General features: G+C 32.9%; 1 protein-coding gene across 1 annotated transcript in view; it reads right to left on the reverse strand.

The window, feature by feature from the left end:
- LOC144452001 (uncharacterized) overlaps nucleotides 1-15,537 on the reverse strand; it is a 41,570-nt gene that overhangs the window by 25,429 nt on the left and 604 nt on the right. Inside the window, exons 2-3 of the mRNA XM_078142972.1 lie at nucleotides 8,037-8,155; nucleotides 399-504 (exon numbers count right to left, since the gene is read on the reverse strand). Of these exons, the coding sequence (XP_077999098.1) occupies nucleotides 399-504; nucleotides 8,037-8,155 (225 nt within the window). The remainder of the gene's footprint in view (nucleotides 1-398; nucleotides 505-8,036; nucleotides 8,156-15,537) is intronic.

The raw sequence follows: 15,537 nt of genomic DNA on the forward strand, positions 1-15,537 counted from the left end.
AAAAACTATAATTCCCACAATTTTGTATTTCATTGAGATGCAATGTGGTTCAGACCATGTATGGATGCCATGCAGTGTTCACACAGGCATGTCAAGCCAACTTGTACACAGTACTAACAATCAATAGGTAATCTTATAAGGATGCATGTATTTTTCGATCGGTGAAAAAACGTTCTTTATAATCTCATTAGGAGGATAGAAGTTTCCAGTAAGAATTGATGCATTTTTTCAATAATCAAAAGAAGAAAATAGTGAAACATTATCGATGTAATCTAGATACAGCTTTCACATCAATTTTTTAAAATCCATACAACAATGTATGAAATGTATCTCTCCAGGCAATAGAGATTAGGTACTCCCTTGTCAGTTATTACCTTCGAAATGAAATATCTACTTACCTCTACACATTTCCATTAATATGAGTACTTCAAAGACATCACTACTAGTTCTGGTGATACTAGAATCTACATATGGTATTATATTCTTGTGTCCTGTCAGAGACGACTGCAAAAAAATGGGGAGAAAATTTCAGTTAGACAAATTTCCTACAATTCATGGATTGTTGGGTTCAGATTTACAATACTAATTTCTAGTCACTGAGTCAGCTTTTATTAACAACGGAATTCTCAGGCTCATGATGCTTACCAGATGCAAGGATAAAATAAAAAATACTAGATTTACAAAAAAAATGTAAACTCTTAAAAAATTCAGATTTTACATGTAAATTAATTTTGAATTTAATTAAAGTTGGAATTTCATTTTTTAGCAGGCACATTTGGCTTTATTTATGGGTATTTATCCTTGTTTGTTAAAAATAAAACTGTATTTGTGGCCTAGTTCTCCGGGATAGCATCCTCTGGTGTGAAACTAGGTCAGACATATATAGCTATTTTGTAGTAATTTATCATGTTCAAAGAAACAAGACTACGTAGCCTTCATTAAGCTGTATATTATTATTCTTGACATGATCATAATGCATCATAATTTGTGACAATTATGTTAAGATTTTGTTATACAATGGAGTTTCACTAAATTCCATTATGCAATATAGATACATAGTGCTCTCTCAAGTAGAATATTGTTATGAGAGCTCAGAGACCTGTATTGTAATACAACCTTCTGTACATTGCAATTAGCAATTATATACAAGGACAGAATGAATATTAGATTTTGTGGCTGTGTTGCTACCATTTTTGCAAAGAAATGAAGGGTTTTGAAGTATGATTTCCATTTAATTAAGACTCAGAGGGTACTCTGCAATTATAAGAGGGCTTGGCTTTGAAGATCTCTCTAGTCTAGAGTCTATCCCTCGCTTCAAAGATCTCTCTAGTCTAGGTGCTATCCATGGATAGTGGGGAAGATTCGATGCTATGGATAGCCTCTCGACTACTTTGTTCAGGGAAGAACTCTGGATGTTATCATTTTATTACAATATATTTACATCAATCATACTGTCACATTATAATATCATGTAAACATTTGTTTATCTTGTTTTTCTTATCCTACTAGAGAATCATAATACAGAGTATGGTGGCAATTTCTATTTCGGCTTTATACTAAGATAGACACAAACTAAAATTATTTTTGTTCGATGTGATAGATGACACAAGTTATGATAGTATTAATGTCTTTGTTGTGTAGATACATCAAGCCTGTAATCAAGATAGTGTAAACACTGGAAGTCCCAAACAATGTACATTGCAAGATCATGAAGTTAAAAGAGATGCCACCCATTGGGAACAAAATCAAACTAATGACCAATAGCTTATAATAAATATAATAAATAAACATGTTGCAACATTAGTTTCAGTTTGTGGCTAGCTTTAATAGTGAGCTGAAACCTCAACTGCTAATGTCATAACAAGACAGGCTGACACATACATAACAAACTTCTGATCAATGGTTGCATTTTGAAACCCATAAACACACATCAATAAATCAATTTAACCAATATTTACTTTGATGAACAAAGAAATATATAAAAAATAACACCACTTTATTTTACTGTAAGTGTTAGAATATTGATCTACTGTAAATTATATTTTGATGAAGTGATACACATAGCGGTTAGAAGTAATTGAAATTAATTGTAAATTGTATTTAAAGCTATAAATACAGTTAGAGTGTGAACACTTCCAAAGAAAGGACACAATCTGATATACAAATTGTACAACCTTTGCTACATTTTCTAATCCTGAAATATAATATATAATATTTGACCTAAAACATGACACCTTTCAATTCCCCCAGGATAGTTGCAGTAGCATGTGATGACAATATTACTAAGACTTCAAATCAATTGATATGAAAATGTATACACCTTTTTATAGGCCAATTAACGTGTAAGAAAACATTCAAAATTGCACAATATGAACACTCCAAGGTATTTTTTTTTCAATATTAATTTATATTATAATGTGGTACATGTAGAGATGTTGGCCTAGGTAGCACAATTGGAAATGTATCTGGCCAGTGATTGGAGGGTTCTTGGTTCAAGTCCTGGCTCTGGCCATCTTTTCGCAATCTAGTTTGCTACATTTGGCAACTAGGACAACTGGGCGTGTGTTTGCATATGGTATCTGCAGTATTGTACTTGTGGTTTGGGTTGGGTTCCAAAAGTTGAGAAGGGAAGAGAGTGCAGTAGAGTCAGTGGACATTGGCCTGGGTAGCAAGGTTTGTAGTGTGACTGTCTAGTGATCGGAGGGTCCCAGGTTCAAATCCCAGCTCACACCAACTTTTCGACCTCTCATTTACTATAATAACAATATATTCTGCATATGGCACCATGGTACCAGTTTTTACAATACTCTGCAGATCAATTGACATACATACACCTTTTTGTAAGACAAGTGATATATAAAGCATTCCAAATTGGATAATATAAACACTCCATGCCATTTTAAATATTCTATTCATTTACAAATAACATTAATTCTTCATTTGCATATGGGGCCAGTTTTTACAGAACTGTAAACCGTTTACAAACACCTTTTGACAGGACAGGAACCGAGAAAAAATTACTATTTACAAAAAAAGATAATGCTAGCATTATGGGGTACTTTTCTCAATATCTATAATAACATGTATAGATAATATTGAGCACAGATAATAACAAAATATGTTTTTTAAATTAAATATTCCAGACATGCCATTAAGCTGTAACATTATGTAATTTCATCACAATGGGTTAGATATGAATTGATTGAACAACTGTAAATTCAATTACTGACTACACTGACAAGTGGAGAAAATGTATTACATGGTTGTGACACTTGGTAAATAAATCAATAGTCAAGTATAGTGATAAAATAATCAAATTTAGGTATCACAACAACTGATTCAATACACTATTTCATCATACATCTTTCAAATCTTCTTTTCCATGGATCTGTTTCCTTGGTTACCATGAATGCTGTGCAATATTTTAATTTCACTGATGTGGAAAATTCTGTTTTTGCACTAGTCTGTTTCCTATTAGACATAGCCCTAATACCGGGGTACTGAGAATTGTCATATATCTATTAATATTTATGGAATCTGTGGAATAAAATTGCAGTAGAAATAATTGACCAAACTTTTCAGTGGATATGATATAGCATTTTTCTTCATGTATTTTGATTCACTTTTCTTTGATTTCTTAAATTGCTACTATTGTTACTGCATGAGTAGTCTGTTTACGACACTGTTTAGATACATCGTTAGCTCTCGTATTCTCCAAGAATACAAGGGCTAGGAGGTACAATGATTGTGAGCTAACAATGTATATCAAGAGCACCATAAACAGGCTGGTTATTGAGACATTTTATCATCAAATTAGAATTCTACAGACAATCCCCCTTCTTGGTGTGATGTTGACAAATCAAACAGCAAGTTCCAGGTCAAATTTACATCTACTTAAATCAAGCCAAACCTTAGAACAACCTTGGCGAATATGACTCAAAATACCATGTCAATTTTATAAATGAAGACACCATGCTCTGGGGTAGTAAACATAGGAGCAATCAAAGACAACCATTATTATCTAATCAGTGATTTTCACATCAATGACATCCAAGTCTCTGCACTGTCAATGATAAGTAAGTCACTAGTGTATGGTATTCCACTGGATGTAATGTTCATTGACTGACTCTAAATTGAGCCTAATTAGTAAAGACTTCATTTGTGAAGCATCATGACAAACTGTCGATATGCAAGGAAATGCCATTCTCACAAGCCAGAACACATTTTTCCACTGACGCAACCTTTGCACAGGGCGTCTGTTAAGCACTGCCATAAAAAGGCTTGTGGTTTACGATGATTTGAAATCCACAATACTTATTCTTTGAAGTATAGGATAGAGGATATTTTAGCAAAATCTTCATTTTAGGAGATCTCCTGTAGGTGTCCTAAGTCAGGATGGTTTACTGTCAGGAGATCTCCTGTAAATGTCCTAAAATCAGAAAAGTTTCAGGACACCTTTGCATTTACATGGAAATCAAACCATCCTGACTCATAGGATTTGGGATAGTTTTTCGTGACAGTAAATACTGACTTCACCTACAGAGAACAACGCTCTCTGAGGCAGTAATCAAAGAATATGATTGAACACAGGCAGATTAATATCTACAATCATCTGAGATTGACATCAGTGTCAGCTATTAAACCTAAAAAATCATCTTATATACTTTCACTTTCATCAAAGGCTGTGGGTACATGTAATGTTTTGTAGGAAACGATATCCACCCTTGATTTAATTTCAGTTTTAACTAAATCTAATTATCAAGGGATTATTTTGAGTTCAAGTAATCTATGAAGTTCAACAATAAGACAACAAAACCACAATTTTATTCAGTTAATGTACAAATAGAGTTTTATCAGAGATCAATCTATCAACATTGATGTAACAAATTAAAAAGTTCAGTAGTGAGAAAGTAATCACAAGAAATGATGGAACAAACAGAGATTGGTATCTATAATCACAATCTGATTAAAATCTGATGTAGGAATAGGCTTGAGTACTTTATTTATCTCTACTTCCTTTGTACACTCTTATTTGTTTGTGATTATTTTGTCCATGAAGTGAGTGCCAATCCATCCACTCCGAAAAAAAAAAAAAATTGAAAAACAAACAAAAATATAAAGGAAATTGAGGTAAATAAAGCAAGTCCATTCCCACATCAGAATTTAATTAGATTGCTCTAATCAGAGATTAAAATTTAGCACAATCTGGTTCATTCTATAATTACTAAGGGAGTGTTTTAAAAAGACTTCCTACTGTTTTAAAAGGTATTAGTATGAGACATCAAATTTGATTTTTTTCCTGTGGCATTATTAATGTCACTTCATATTCATTTCAGTGCTTTTAGAATTTTGATTGATTGCACTTTCCATTAGCACAGTTTTTGCTGGATATCATAAAATTATGTACATGTACATTCTAAATGATGATATATTTTCAATGGGATTTATGTAATATTAAATTCTGACTCGTTCTCTTTGTACCAACCAATCTATTTTCACTAAAACAGATGTACTGCATTTATAGCCATAGTCTAGATGCTATACCTAGCTGTTGACGTTCTCTATCCTCTCCATGGGTGGAGATGATTGTAGTGATCACCCACATATAGAAAACTAAACTAATTTGGCCAGCCATACCAAAATAACCCTACAAGGTAAACATGTTTATACATGCATTTGGTATTCATTTAACTAGATGCATAATTTACCATTTATGTTAACTATTAGCTATATACCAACATACTAGTATTGAGCATTCATTTTAATTTTAAATGACCATTGCTTGAATAATGCATATTATTGCCATGACTTATTGCCCAAAAACTCTGACTCAGGCTTGGATGTTTACTCTGCAGGGTAACAGTTGAACAAATTTATGATATTTTTGTTAATACTTAATCTGTAAAAATCCTTCGGCGATCACCCGGAACAATACAAACGACACAAAATGATGGAAATAGATGTACATAAAGACACTTTACATGTAAAGTTTCACCACATCAGATTTTTAATTATCAGATTGGTTAATACTGTACGATGAACTTCATAACAGATTAATCTACCTTTCAAAGTCAGCATTGATATCAAAATTTTGTCCACCATGTACTCTGAACTGAGTCTATACATTGAGACATATTTAGCTTGGTACAAACATATGATATATACAACAATGACTTCCTTGAAATGGCCATATGGTTCCAAACTATAACATATTTTCCTGACTACCGGTAATCCTCTTTCTCCCAAGGAGGTGTTATTTGTAAACAAGTAATTACTATTTTAGCCTGGAATCCATGCGAATGGGGATTTTGAATTCATTATTTCAAAATCAAAATCAATATCAAAATTAAAAATTAAAAATTCCTATTGGCCTGGTTTCTATTGCTATTTGGGATAAAGAGGATTACATTGTAATATTCTTTGTAGTTTGGATGCCAACATGGTGTGAATGGAGGTGTAAATCATAATGATACTGTATAGGAACTAGACTACATTCTTTGTACATTGTGAGGACTGCTATATACATGTAAGACTTCCAAATGATATACCTATATTGGATTAGCATTAGATGTTTGCTGAGAAAACAGTTGTATGGCAATTTGATTAAAAAAGTTGGTTCTGAATAAATTAATGAACCTATCTTTAATTATCCTAATGGCTTCCCTGATTGCACAAGATACATATTGCACTAGTGTATGTGAGATCATGGCAATAGAAAGCATTCTACCTCCATGGTGAGATTCATACATTGGGTCTGTTTCACAAACTAATCATTACTAATACTTCTGCTGTTACCTAGTTTTGAATAGTCAACAAAAATACAGCAAAATAAAAGAAAATCTCAAAGGTTAATAATTTACATAACTGTGACAGAGAGTCCCATGTATCTTCACTTTGCTATTTTAGTACAACTGTACAAATTGTTATTCTTATGCTAACAAATACTGTGACGTTTTGAGAACCTGCTAGTCACATATCAACACTAAACATAATATCATAATTGTTGCCATGGAAACTGAATAGAAACTGTTTGCACTCTTTAAGTGTCTTGTCATTGAATAATCAAATTAATAGATATTGAATCAATCCACAAGGATTCACAGACAGGAAGTGGCAAGTCACATGTCAAAGGTCAGTAACCTCACATGACATATTGCATTGAATGACCTAAAGACGATGAGCATGTGCTCAGAATCAGATTGGAGGCCAGCTTGTCACCGAGACATTCTACTAGATTAAATTGATGTGTTTGCTTGTAGGCATGGGTTCCAACAATGTCAGCCTACCTGTAGACTTGAAAGACTATCATTACTACACTACCTGCTATCCTATTAACTGACATTTTATTTTTTTTTTAAATTTGTTCACTGGGAGGACAAGCAAAAATTCAAAATATTAAAATGTCATCAGTTATGATAGCGGAATAGTGTAGAAGTAGGTAGTCCTTCAAGTCTACAGGTAGGCTACAACAATATATCATTCTGTAACACCGCCTTGTAGAAAGATTTTAATTTTAATTAAGTGTATATATATAATGACAATTTTATAGTGGGCATGAAGTCAGCCCATTTCCTGTAGTCTAAATGATAGTATTACTTGTTTGACGAGTTTTAATGGATGTCTAATTTTCCATATCTGAGACTACATGAGGCTGAATCTGAGGCTCAATATAAAACTCTCCTCAGATTGGCCTCCAATCTAAATCTGATTCTGAGACCAACTTCAAATACATGCAAAGGCTAGAAGCTAGGTGTACTCTGTAACAACAGAGTGAGTTTATATGCAGGCAGGTGGAAATATAGAACAGTAATTTACAGTAATTATGTTGACCTAATTCTGGTAAGTTACTCACACCTAATGGCTCACTATATCTATACAACATAACATGTTAATCACTTCTATAATCAGCTGATATCTTTCAACCATCCATCATACAACTTAAATGCCCTAAAAGCCGATCATATATTAAAACTCATTCTATCAATCAATACAGTATTTGAATCTTTTGAGTCTATGAAAAAGAGGAAAAGACTTACCATAATCTTAATTTCTCTCTGACAAATCTGTAAATCATGTTCTTCATTGACATACATTCTCTTCAAGGCATACTTCCTACCCGATACACCTTTGACAAGGAAAACGATGGCAAATCCACCTAAAGAAGATGATAATTATATAAAGACAGGATTGATCAGTACTAGTACTATTCAAAATATCCTTCAGATATTCTACAAGTTTCAGGTTTCTAATTATCATAAATGTTTAGTATAAAATTGTATTCACTAGAAAGGATTGTGTGCTCAGTGACAGTTTCACAATGACCACTTCCATACTGACTGACGATTAGAATTTAGTGTTTTGCAAAGGCTAGGGAGATTCGTTATGGGAGCAGAGGGAATCTGGTAAAAAATTCATAGATTTCTACAACTACATTGTACATTTGAAGTACCACAAATTTAGAAAGGAAAACAACCTTGGAGACTTTACCTACATGTCTTGCATTAAGAGGACTTCCCTCACAGTGACTGCCTATTAGGCTAGGTGACTGACAACATATACTTTTATTTTGACATGTTGTAAAGTGATTTCAAATGTACATTTCATCTTGTCTGACAGGAGGCTTTAACAAAGCATTCGTCCATGCAATATTTCGATAGGATATTTTGGAATATTCAGTTTCACACAACATCCTATGTGGGTGAAGAGATGATTCGATACCAAGGGTAGATATTTATTCTAGACTATATACAAAACATGTATACAACCTGGCCTGCCATACATTGTAATAGGCTTGCTTTGTATGTTAGATGATATCAGATTAGAAGCCAATGCATGTGAACTCTATGGTTTAGTGTAGGAACCATATATCTGAATTCAATATGTTGGCCTGGACACACATGCAACATTTCATCCTCTAGCACTGATTGCATGCAATAGATACCCCCACCCTATGAGTAATCACAGCTTTGTCCAGATAAAGAATACTAAACATAACTCTGTGTGGTAATCACCACTAATTTGATACTTCCTAATTTGGAAACCATGTTGATATGTTGCTTTGGACTAAGAGTCCATCTTTTCACCAAGGTTGTGTTCTTCAAATGAGATACCCTACACTCACTTCATTTCAAAAGGTCAATGTCATTCTACATGTAAATGTACTACATACATACATGTACCATTAGGGCAGAGCGACACGACATTTCTTAGTCTAATATGTACCATGATTCTGACAGATACATGCATCATGTACATAAATAAACCTTATACATTTGTTGATTTTCTTCATAAGATTTCAGTAATGTACAACACACTTGAATGGAATGCTAGAAATAAATTCACATACATTTCATTCAGCAATGCTCAAGACAAATTTTACAACATATATATATATATATATATATATATATATATATATATATATATATATATATATATATATATATATATATATATATATATATATATATATATATATATATATATATATATATATATATATATATATATATATATATACACCACTGCTTTTTGTTTTGATTTCTGGTCTTTTCATTTGATCTCTAGGGTTCACAACTTTATATAAAGTAACAACCTAGTCTAGTGCTACCCATGGCATCAAATCTTAAAATCTCCCTTTGGGGTGATGAGATGATTCCATACCACAGGTTGATCTACACGATATAAAACCTGGTCTGCCATAGTTATTTTGTGCATATCCAATGTAAAATAAGCCTTACATTTGTAATTTTGTTAGAGATAATGATTTACTTGTAATATCATACACCCTGAACAGTAGTGAATCACCAGTGGGTAAATGTATTTTGCAGCTGTACACATATTATGATACAATAAAATCGATTTTTGTGTCGGCATCCTAAAATCAGCAGTCCAAGCCAATGCTATTATAATTTCAAATTATTACTGCACTACTTATTGATAAATTTGACCTCTACAATATCTAATTATTGGTATTTTAATAACTTTCAGAAAATATATTTGATTGTCTGATTGAAATACTACTCCAGTTACAGGAAGTGCAGCTTTAACATTTTTATCAAATTTTGCAAATTGAGTTGAGAAGAAGTCTTTTAGTTGTCTCCTCATGAAACAAATCTTTTGAAAACTGACATTTGATTCCCATTAATATGAAATACTTTTGAAAGGTACGATAACCTGCTGAATGACTGGACTAAATCTCTTGGGTCATCATTGAAAGAAAAGTCCAGTCAGACTGTCTGAAATACAGTTAGTATTGATTACTGCGAGATGATTTTGGGTGATGACGTAGTGCCTCAGTAACTAATGATGATTTCAACAGATTTAATTCTACAGATGTTGTTATTCAGTTCAATAGATGTAATTCTATAATTGATGTGATTGACATTCTTCAGATACAGTGTATGTTGTGTTCATCTTTTTGTAAATACTTTATAGAGTAGAAACTATCAAATCAATATAAATTCCTTCATCTCAATTTGAAAACTTGTAAAAAAAAATTCTACTGCGCTTGACATGTTTTCAGCCATTTTGGGGATTCCTGGCATCAAGAATGCCTTTAGTTTGTAAGGTACGCTGTGACGGAATGGAACATCACAACGTATCTTACAGTCTAGACTACCCTAATCCCTTTCTCTTGACACCCCTGGCTTATATTTGTTAGTGTACAACTACAGGTAATAATGCGATAAAGAAACTTTCATATCTGCACAATTCTGAGTATGATTATGAAATTATTATAAACTTATTCTTATGATTCAATGAAAAATTTGATACACAAGTAATAACTACCATCAGGAGCCAATGACATTTAAAATAAGTCATACAATCACTCTGAGACCAAAGTTTGTATTTTGATCACGCTAATATATGTCCTTGCTATGTACTTACTGTGGTCAAGTCATTGACTGGTGATTTCACACTGTGCATGTAAATATAAAGCCTTGGACTGTATCCATTGCAACACACTCTAAGTCTCTCCATGGAGTACACAGGCAGGAAAATATAAGGTTTCACAGAAGATAGTGACATGACCCTGATCTGAAGGGAATCGGTTTAGCTGCAGTGCTCTCACATTCATACACTATAGTTAATGCTGAATATGACTTATTGGTTTACATAGCATTGCCATATTGTATACTGAACCAATAAAGATTATTGGTATAAACTGCAGTGCTTTCAGAATCATAATATACTGTTATACATGTACATATATTCTAGAGTCAGTGTGAAAAGTGACTTACAAATAATCATGTCATTATTGAGTAGTGACTGAATAAAGAGTGCCTGTAAAATTACAATTGAAAGGAAAAGACATGCATACAAGTACTTGAATGTGAATAAACTCAAGTTCATAATAATGTCTTTCTGATGTAATTAATTTGACTGTTAGATACTGTAATGTCATGAAATGTCATATACAGGAGAATTTCTGTCATTCTATTTTTTGAAACCTAGCAACCCACATACTAATATCTGTAATAGTGTTCCTACATCAAACATACTAATTGCATTGTCTGTTGTTTACATGTACTGATAAAGACCATGGTTCTAATGATTTAGGGATTAAATTTCATGTTCTAAAATGCTACAACAAAGTGCCTGGAATACATTGTAAACTGAAATGTGTGGATATATGTAAACTGAAATGTGTGGATATGCATGTTACACAAATGTAAAAGTAACTTGGTTAGTCAGTCTTACATGTCTTGTCTGGTGTAAGTTGTGATGGAACTGAGACTTGAGGACAGCATCTGACATCATTAAGTTAATATTTAACATAATTATATTTGTGCAAACAAGATTGGAAACAGGTCATACCTGGCTGAATATGTACATGTACTTGACAAACTGGCGATTTCAGTGTAACCTCAGCCAGAATGCAAAGCTGGAGTATTGTCGCTAACCCAATTTATATTAGTTGTATATTGCATTACTCTAAGAATATTTAGAAAGAGGATATGACTTGATACATACTAGACAGACTGACGAGTGTTTAAAAAAAAAAAAAAATCTTTACTCTTCCAAATAAATTCAGAAATTTGTTGAATGGTCACCTCAGAGCAGTACACTGGTGCCCTGGTATTATTGAATCAGGAGGAAACTGGAGTACCTGGGGAAAACCTGCATTGTTCGACAGCGTCTAACTGGGCCAGGCTGACGATGGGCGGGTTTGAATTCAGACTGTAGACGGTCAGAGGTGTAAAAGCTACATGTAACCACTCCACCAACAACCCAAGCTTTGAGTAGATTTTAATTTTAAAAAATCTTTAGCAAAAATTTCCAGGACTGAGGTTTACGATATCACATATGACAAGCAGCATGTTCTTCAAGAATTGTCAAGTTAACATTGGTAACTGAAAGGAGAAAATAAATCTGGTGAAATCTGTACACTTGACTTGCATAAAATATTAAATTTGACTAGACCAACTGAAATGCAAGATCAAAAGCACAGAATTATTTTACAAGTTTTGTTATTTGTTATTGCAATGGTTTTAATAATATCCATATCCAAGCTGTAAATAATGGTACAACTGAATGCCACACCCCCTAAAACACATCCCATCCTGACACTGGTACAATGTACGCCATGTGAATGATGTCATCTTTGATAAGTTGCCAATGCTGTAGTAACACAATGTGTGTCTATTTAATGTTACATAAAACACACAGATAAGATCAGCACTTTTCACATTGAATTCTTCACCACACCCAATACATGTACATGCCATAGTGTTTAATTCTGACCTTGGAAATGATTGACTTTGGGGCAATTCTATGCAATGATGAACAGTGTGACCATGAACCACACAGTTAGGGTTAGAATGTGCAGCTATAATATATTTGTCTTACTTAAGTTCAGACTGTCAAAGACATTTTAGAAAACTTTCAACTTTTGTGTTCATCTGTACACATCCTAGTCTGGATGCCAACATGGTATCAAATCATATCTAATGTCTTTAGATTCAATGAAGGATAGCACTAGACTACACACATCAATGTGTATGTTTTGTCAATCCATGTTAAATACACTGCCTTGAAACCATACCCTTGTTCTGATACTATCTTTCCTACAGCTATAAGATATGACAAATGTATCTCCCTAATCGTCATGGGTGCCTGGTCAACAAATGGCATTTAATACATTTCCATTACTTACATTTAGATTGTGTCAATATTATTGATTCTAAATACAATGCAATTATCAACAGTGAGTTTTACTTTTACAGACATCATTCAGATTTTCAATAGAGAGAGAGAATGATATGAATTGTAAATATATATATACTCTACCCCCACTTTCTCCAAATTCAATATACACGGGATTGTACATGTAAGTCTTGTTATTTTGTATAGGGCTACACCCACTGTATCTATTTATCTATGTTAGAACCTTCAGCAAACAATACTGATAAATAATGTTACTTTTACATTTTAAGGTCATAGACTATCAGATCAGTGTTGTGAGAGGCTCAAAGGATTTTCTTTACCATCACTTAAAATCAAATAAGTTACATTTTGTGACTTGTAGGAATTAGTAATATCACCTGAGTGATGGAGAGAGAGGTGATCAGACTTCACGATTTCTATGATGGTTTTCCAACCACTTCATATGCATAAATATTGTAATTTGTATAAATACTATGTTATTATGTTCCAAGGTCAATTAAAATGAATTTCAACATTTCAATTATAGAACGGGTGTTTTTCTTTGCATTTTAAATTTTATACGTCATGTTTTAAATTATGATGATCTTACTCTGTGGTAGTTCCTTCTAACTAGTACATAATCCAAAGCAGGAAACAACCTTTTTGGCTGTAATTTGATCGTGATATGTTCTTGCCTATATACATGTAGTACGCATGAATTAACTGTTGTTGTTTTTTTCAAGTCCAAACATCAGATAATATATTTATCTCTTCCTAAACAATGTTTTCCCAAGAATCCACTACTCTATACAAGCCTTAGGGGAAATCCTGGAATACCATCAACATCATGCATTGCAATGAACTTCAGTTACAACAAGTACACAAACATTATAAAAGGACAATTATAAAAATAGAATGGCTAGGCAAAATGGAACGAAACAACTACAAACTATGGTCTGTGGTAAAGATATACATTATAGTAGGGTTGGAGACCATCATACAGAAATATTGCATTGATCTTGGCTGATTGTGTTTTAATATGAGATAAGGGTGGTGAGTGTCTAAAATCTACCTGGGTTCCCCATCAAAATTATGATAAGATGATATGCGAGCTGTACTATATATATATATCCCAATTCCTACTGGAGTTCCAACCCCTTTGCAAAAACACTGTCTGTAGACTGTACTCTGCTGAAGATCTTTGTAAAATTAATTTATTACATACATAAGCTTCACAACTGTAGTTACTGATATATACCCAGATACTGTACAAGACAACATCATAATGTCTTTCCTGGTTTTATCATCAACAGGTGTTCTAACATAACATTTAAATTGAGCTCCTACTTGTTGTTTTCATATATCTCCTTTTACAATGACAGATGTTCATGCAAACTACCTTGATTTCACAGCTGTTGGGTCTTTTCATTTGCTGAACCTAGGGGTTATGACCTCAGATACAATAAGAATTTTAAGGTCATCTTTCCTGATTCTTGAAGATCCTTTTGTTCATTCACAGTCCTTATCAAACACATATTCTATCATCTTTAATTGATTGTTTCCATATTATATATTAAATTAAAAGTATCGATTGGGTTATTTTTTTTAAAGTGTTTCAATACATGAATGTAAAAATCAAATATACAGTAGACTGCACATCTGTGATTTCTACTCAACTTTTGAAAAATCATTACTAACTCACTTTTGATAATTGACCAAAAAAAATGTTACCAGATGTAGAAAATGATCAGAAAAGGCTGGCAATTTTTGTTTATGTGCATAAAGAAAAGGTAGATGTGTGTTGATCAAATGTACCAAGATGACAGAAAATACAAAAAAAATATGAAATAAACCACCTTATGAAAGTATTCATAGATCTTGGAGAGTTCCCTCCGAGATCTATGACATATTACACCAAATTGAACTTCATAACTTGTATGCTGTGCATTTCAATGTTTTTTCATTCATTGCTGTGAGCATTACATATGCTATTGTCATCCTTTTCTTCAAACCTTCTACAACATCATATCTATCATAATCTATGACTTTGATCCAATCCTTTCATTGATCATACCAAAGTTTTCTCTACATGTACATGTATGACCACATAGTGGCAGATCTAAGCTGTCCTTTCCACTCTTACTTGTTTTGTTAAATGGAATAATGAAAGATCATCTAACCTTGAATCAAGACAATGGTATACCGTATACAATAGGTTAAGGGTTGTGAGAATAATAGTGTCTGTTAATTAACTGTTTTCCTCTTTGAGTGACAAACAAGTAGTGTTTACCCTCCTATAACGGTAATGATTTCACACCTATGGGTTTTTAGAAACATGTGAGTCAATCATACATGTGATTCACGGATTATAGTCTCAAAAGCATAGTT

This window comes from Glandiceps talaboti, chromosome 22 (genome assembly GCF_964340395.1).
Source record: "Glandiceps talaboti chromosome 22, keGlaTala1.1, whole genome shotgun sequence".
Classification (NCBI taxonomy): Eukaryota; Metazoa; Hemichordata; class Enteropneusta; family Spengelidae; genus Glandiceps; species Glandiceps talaboti.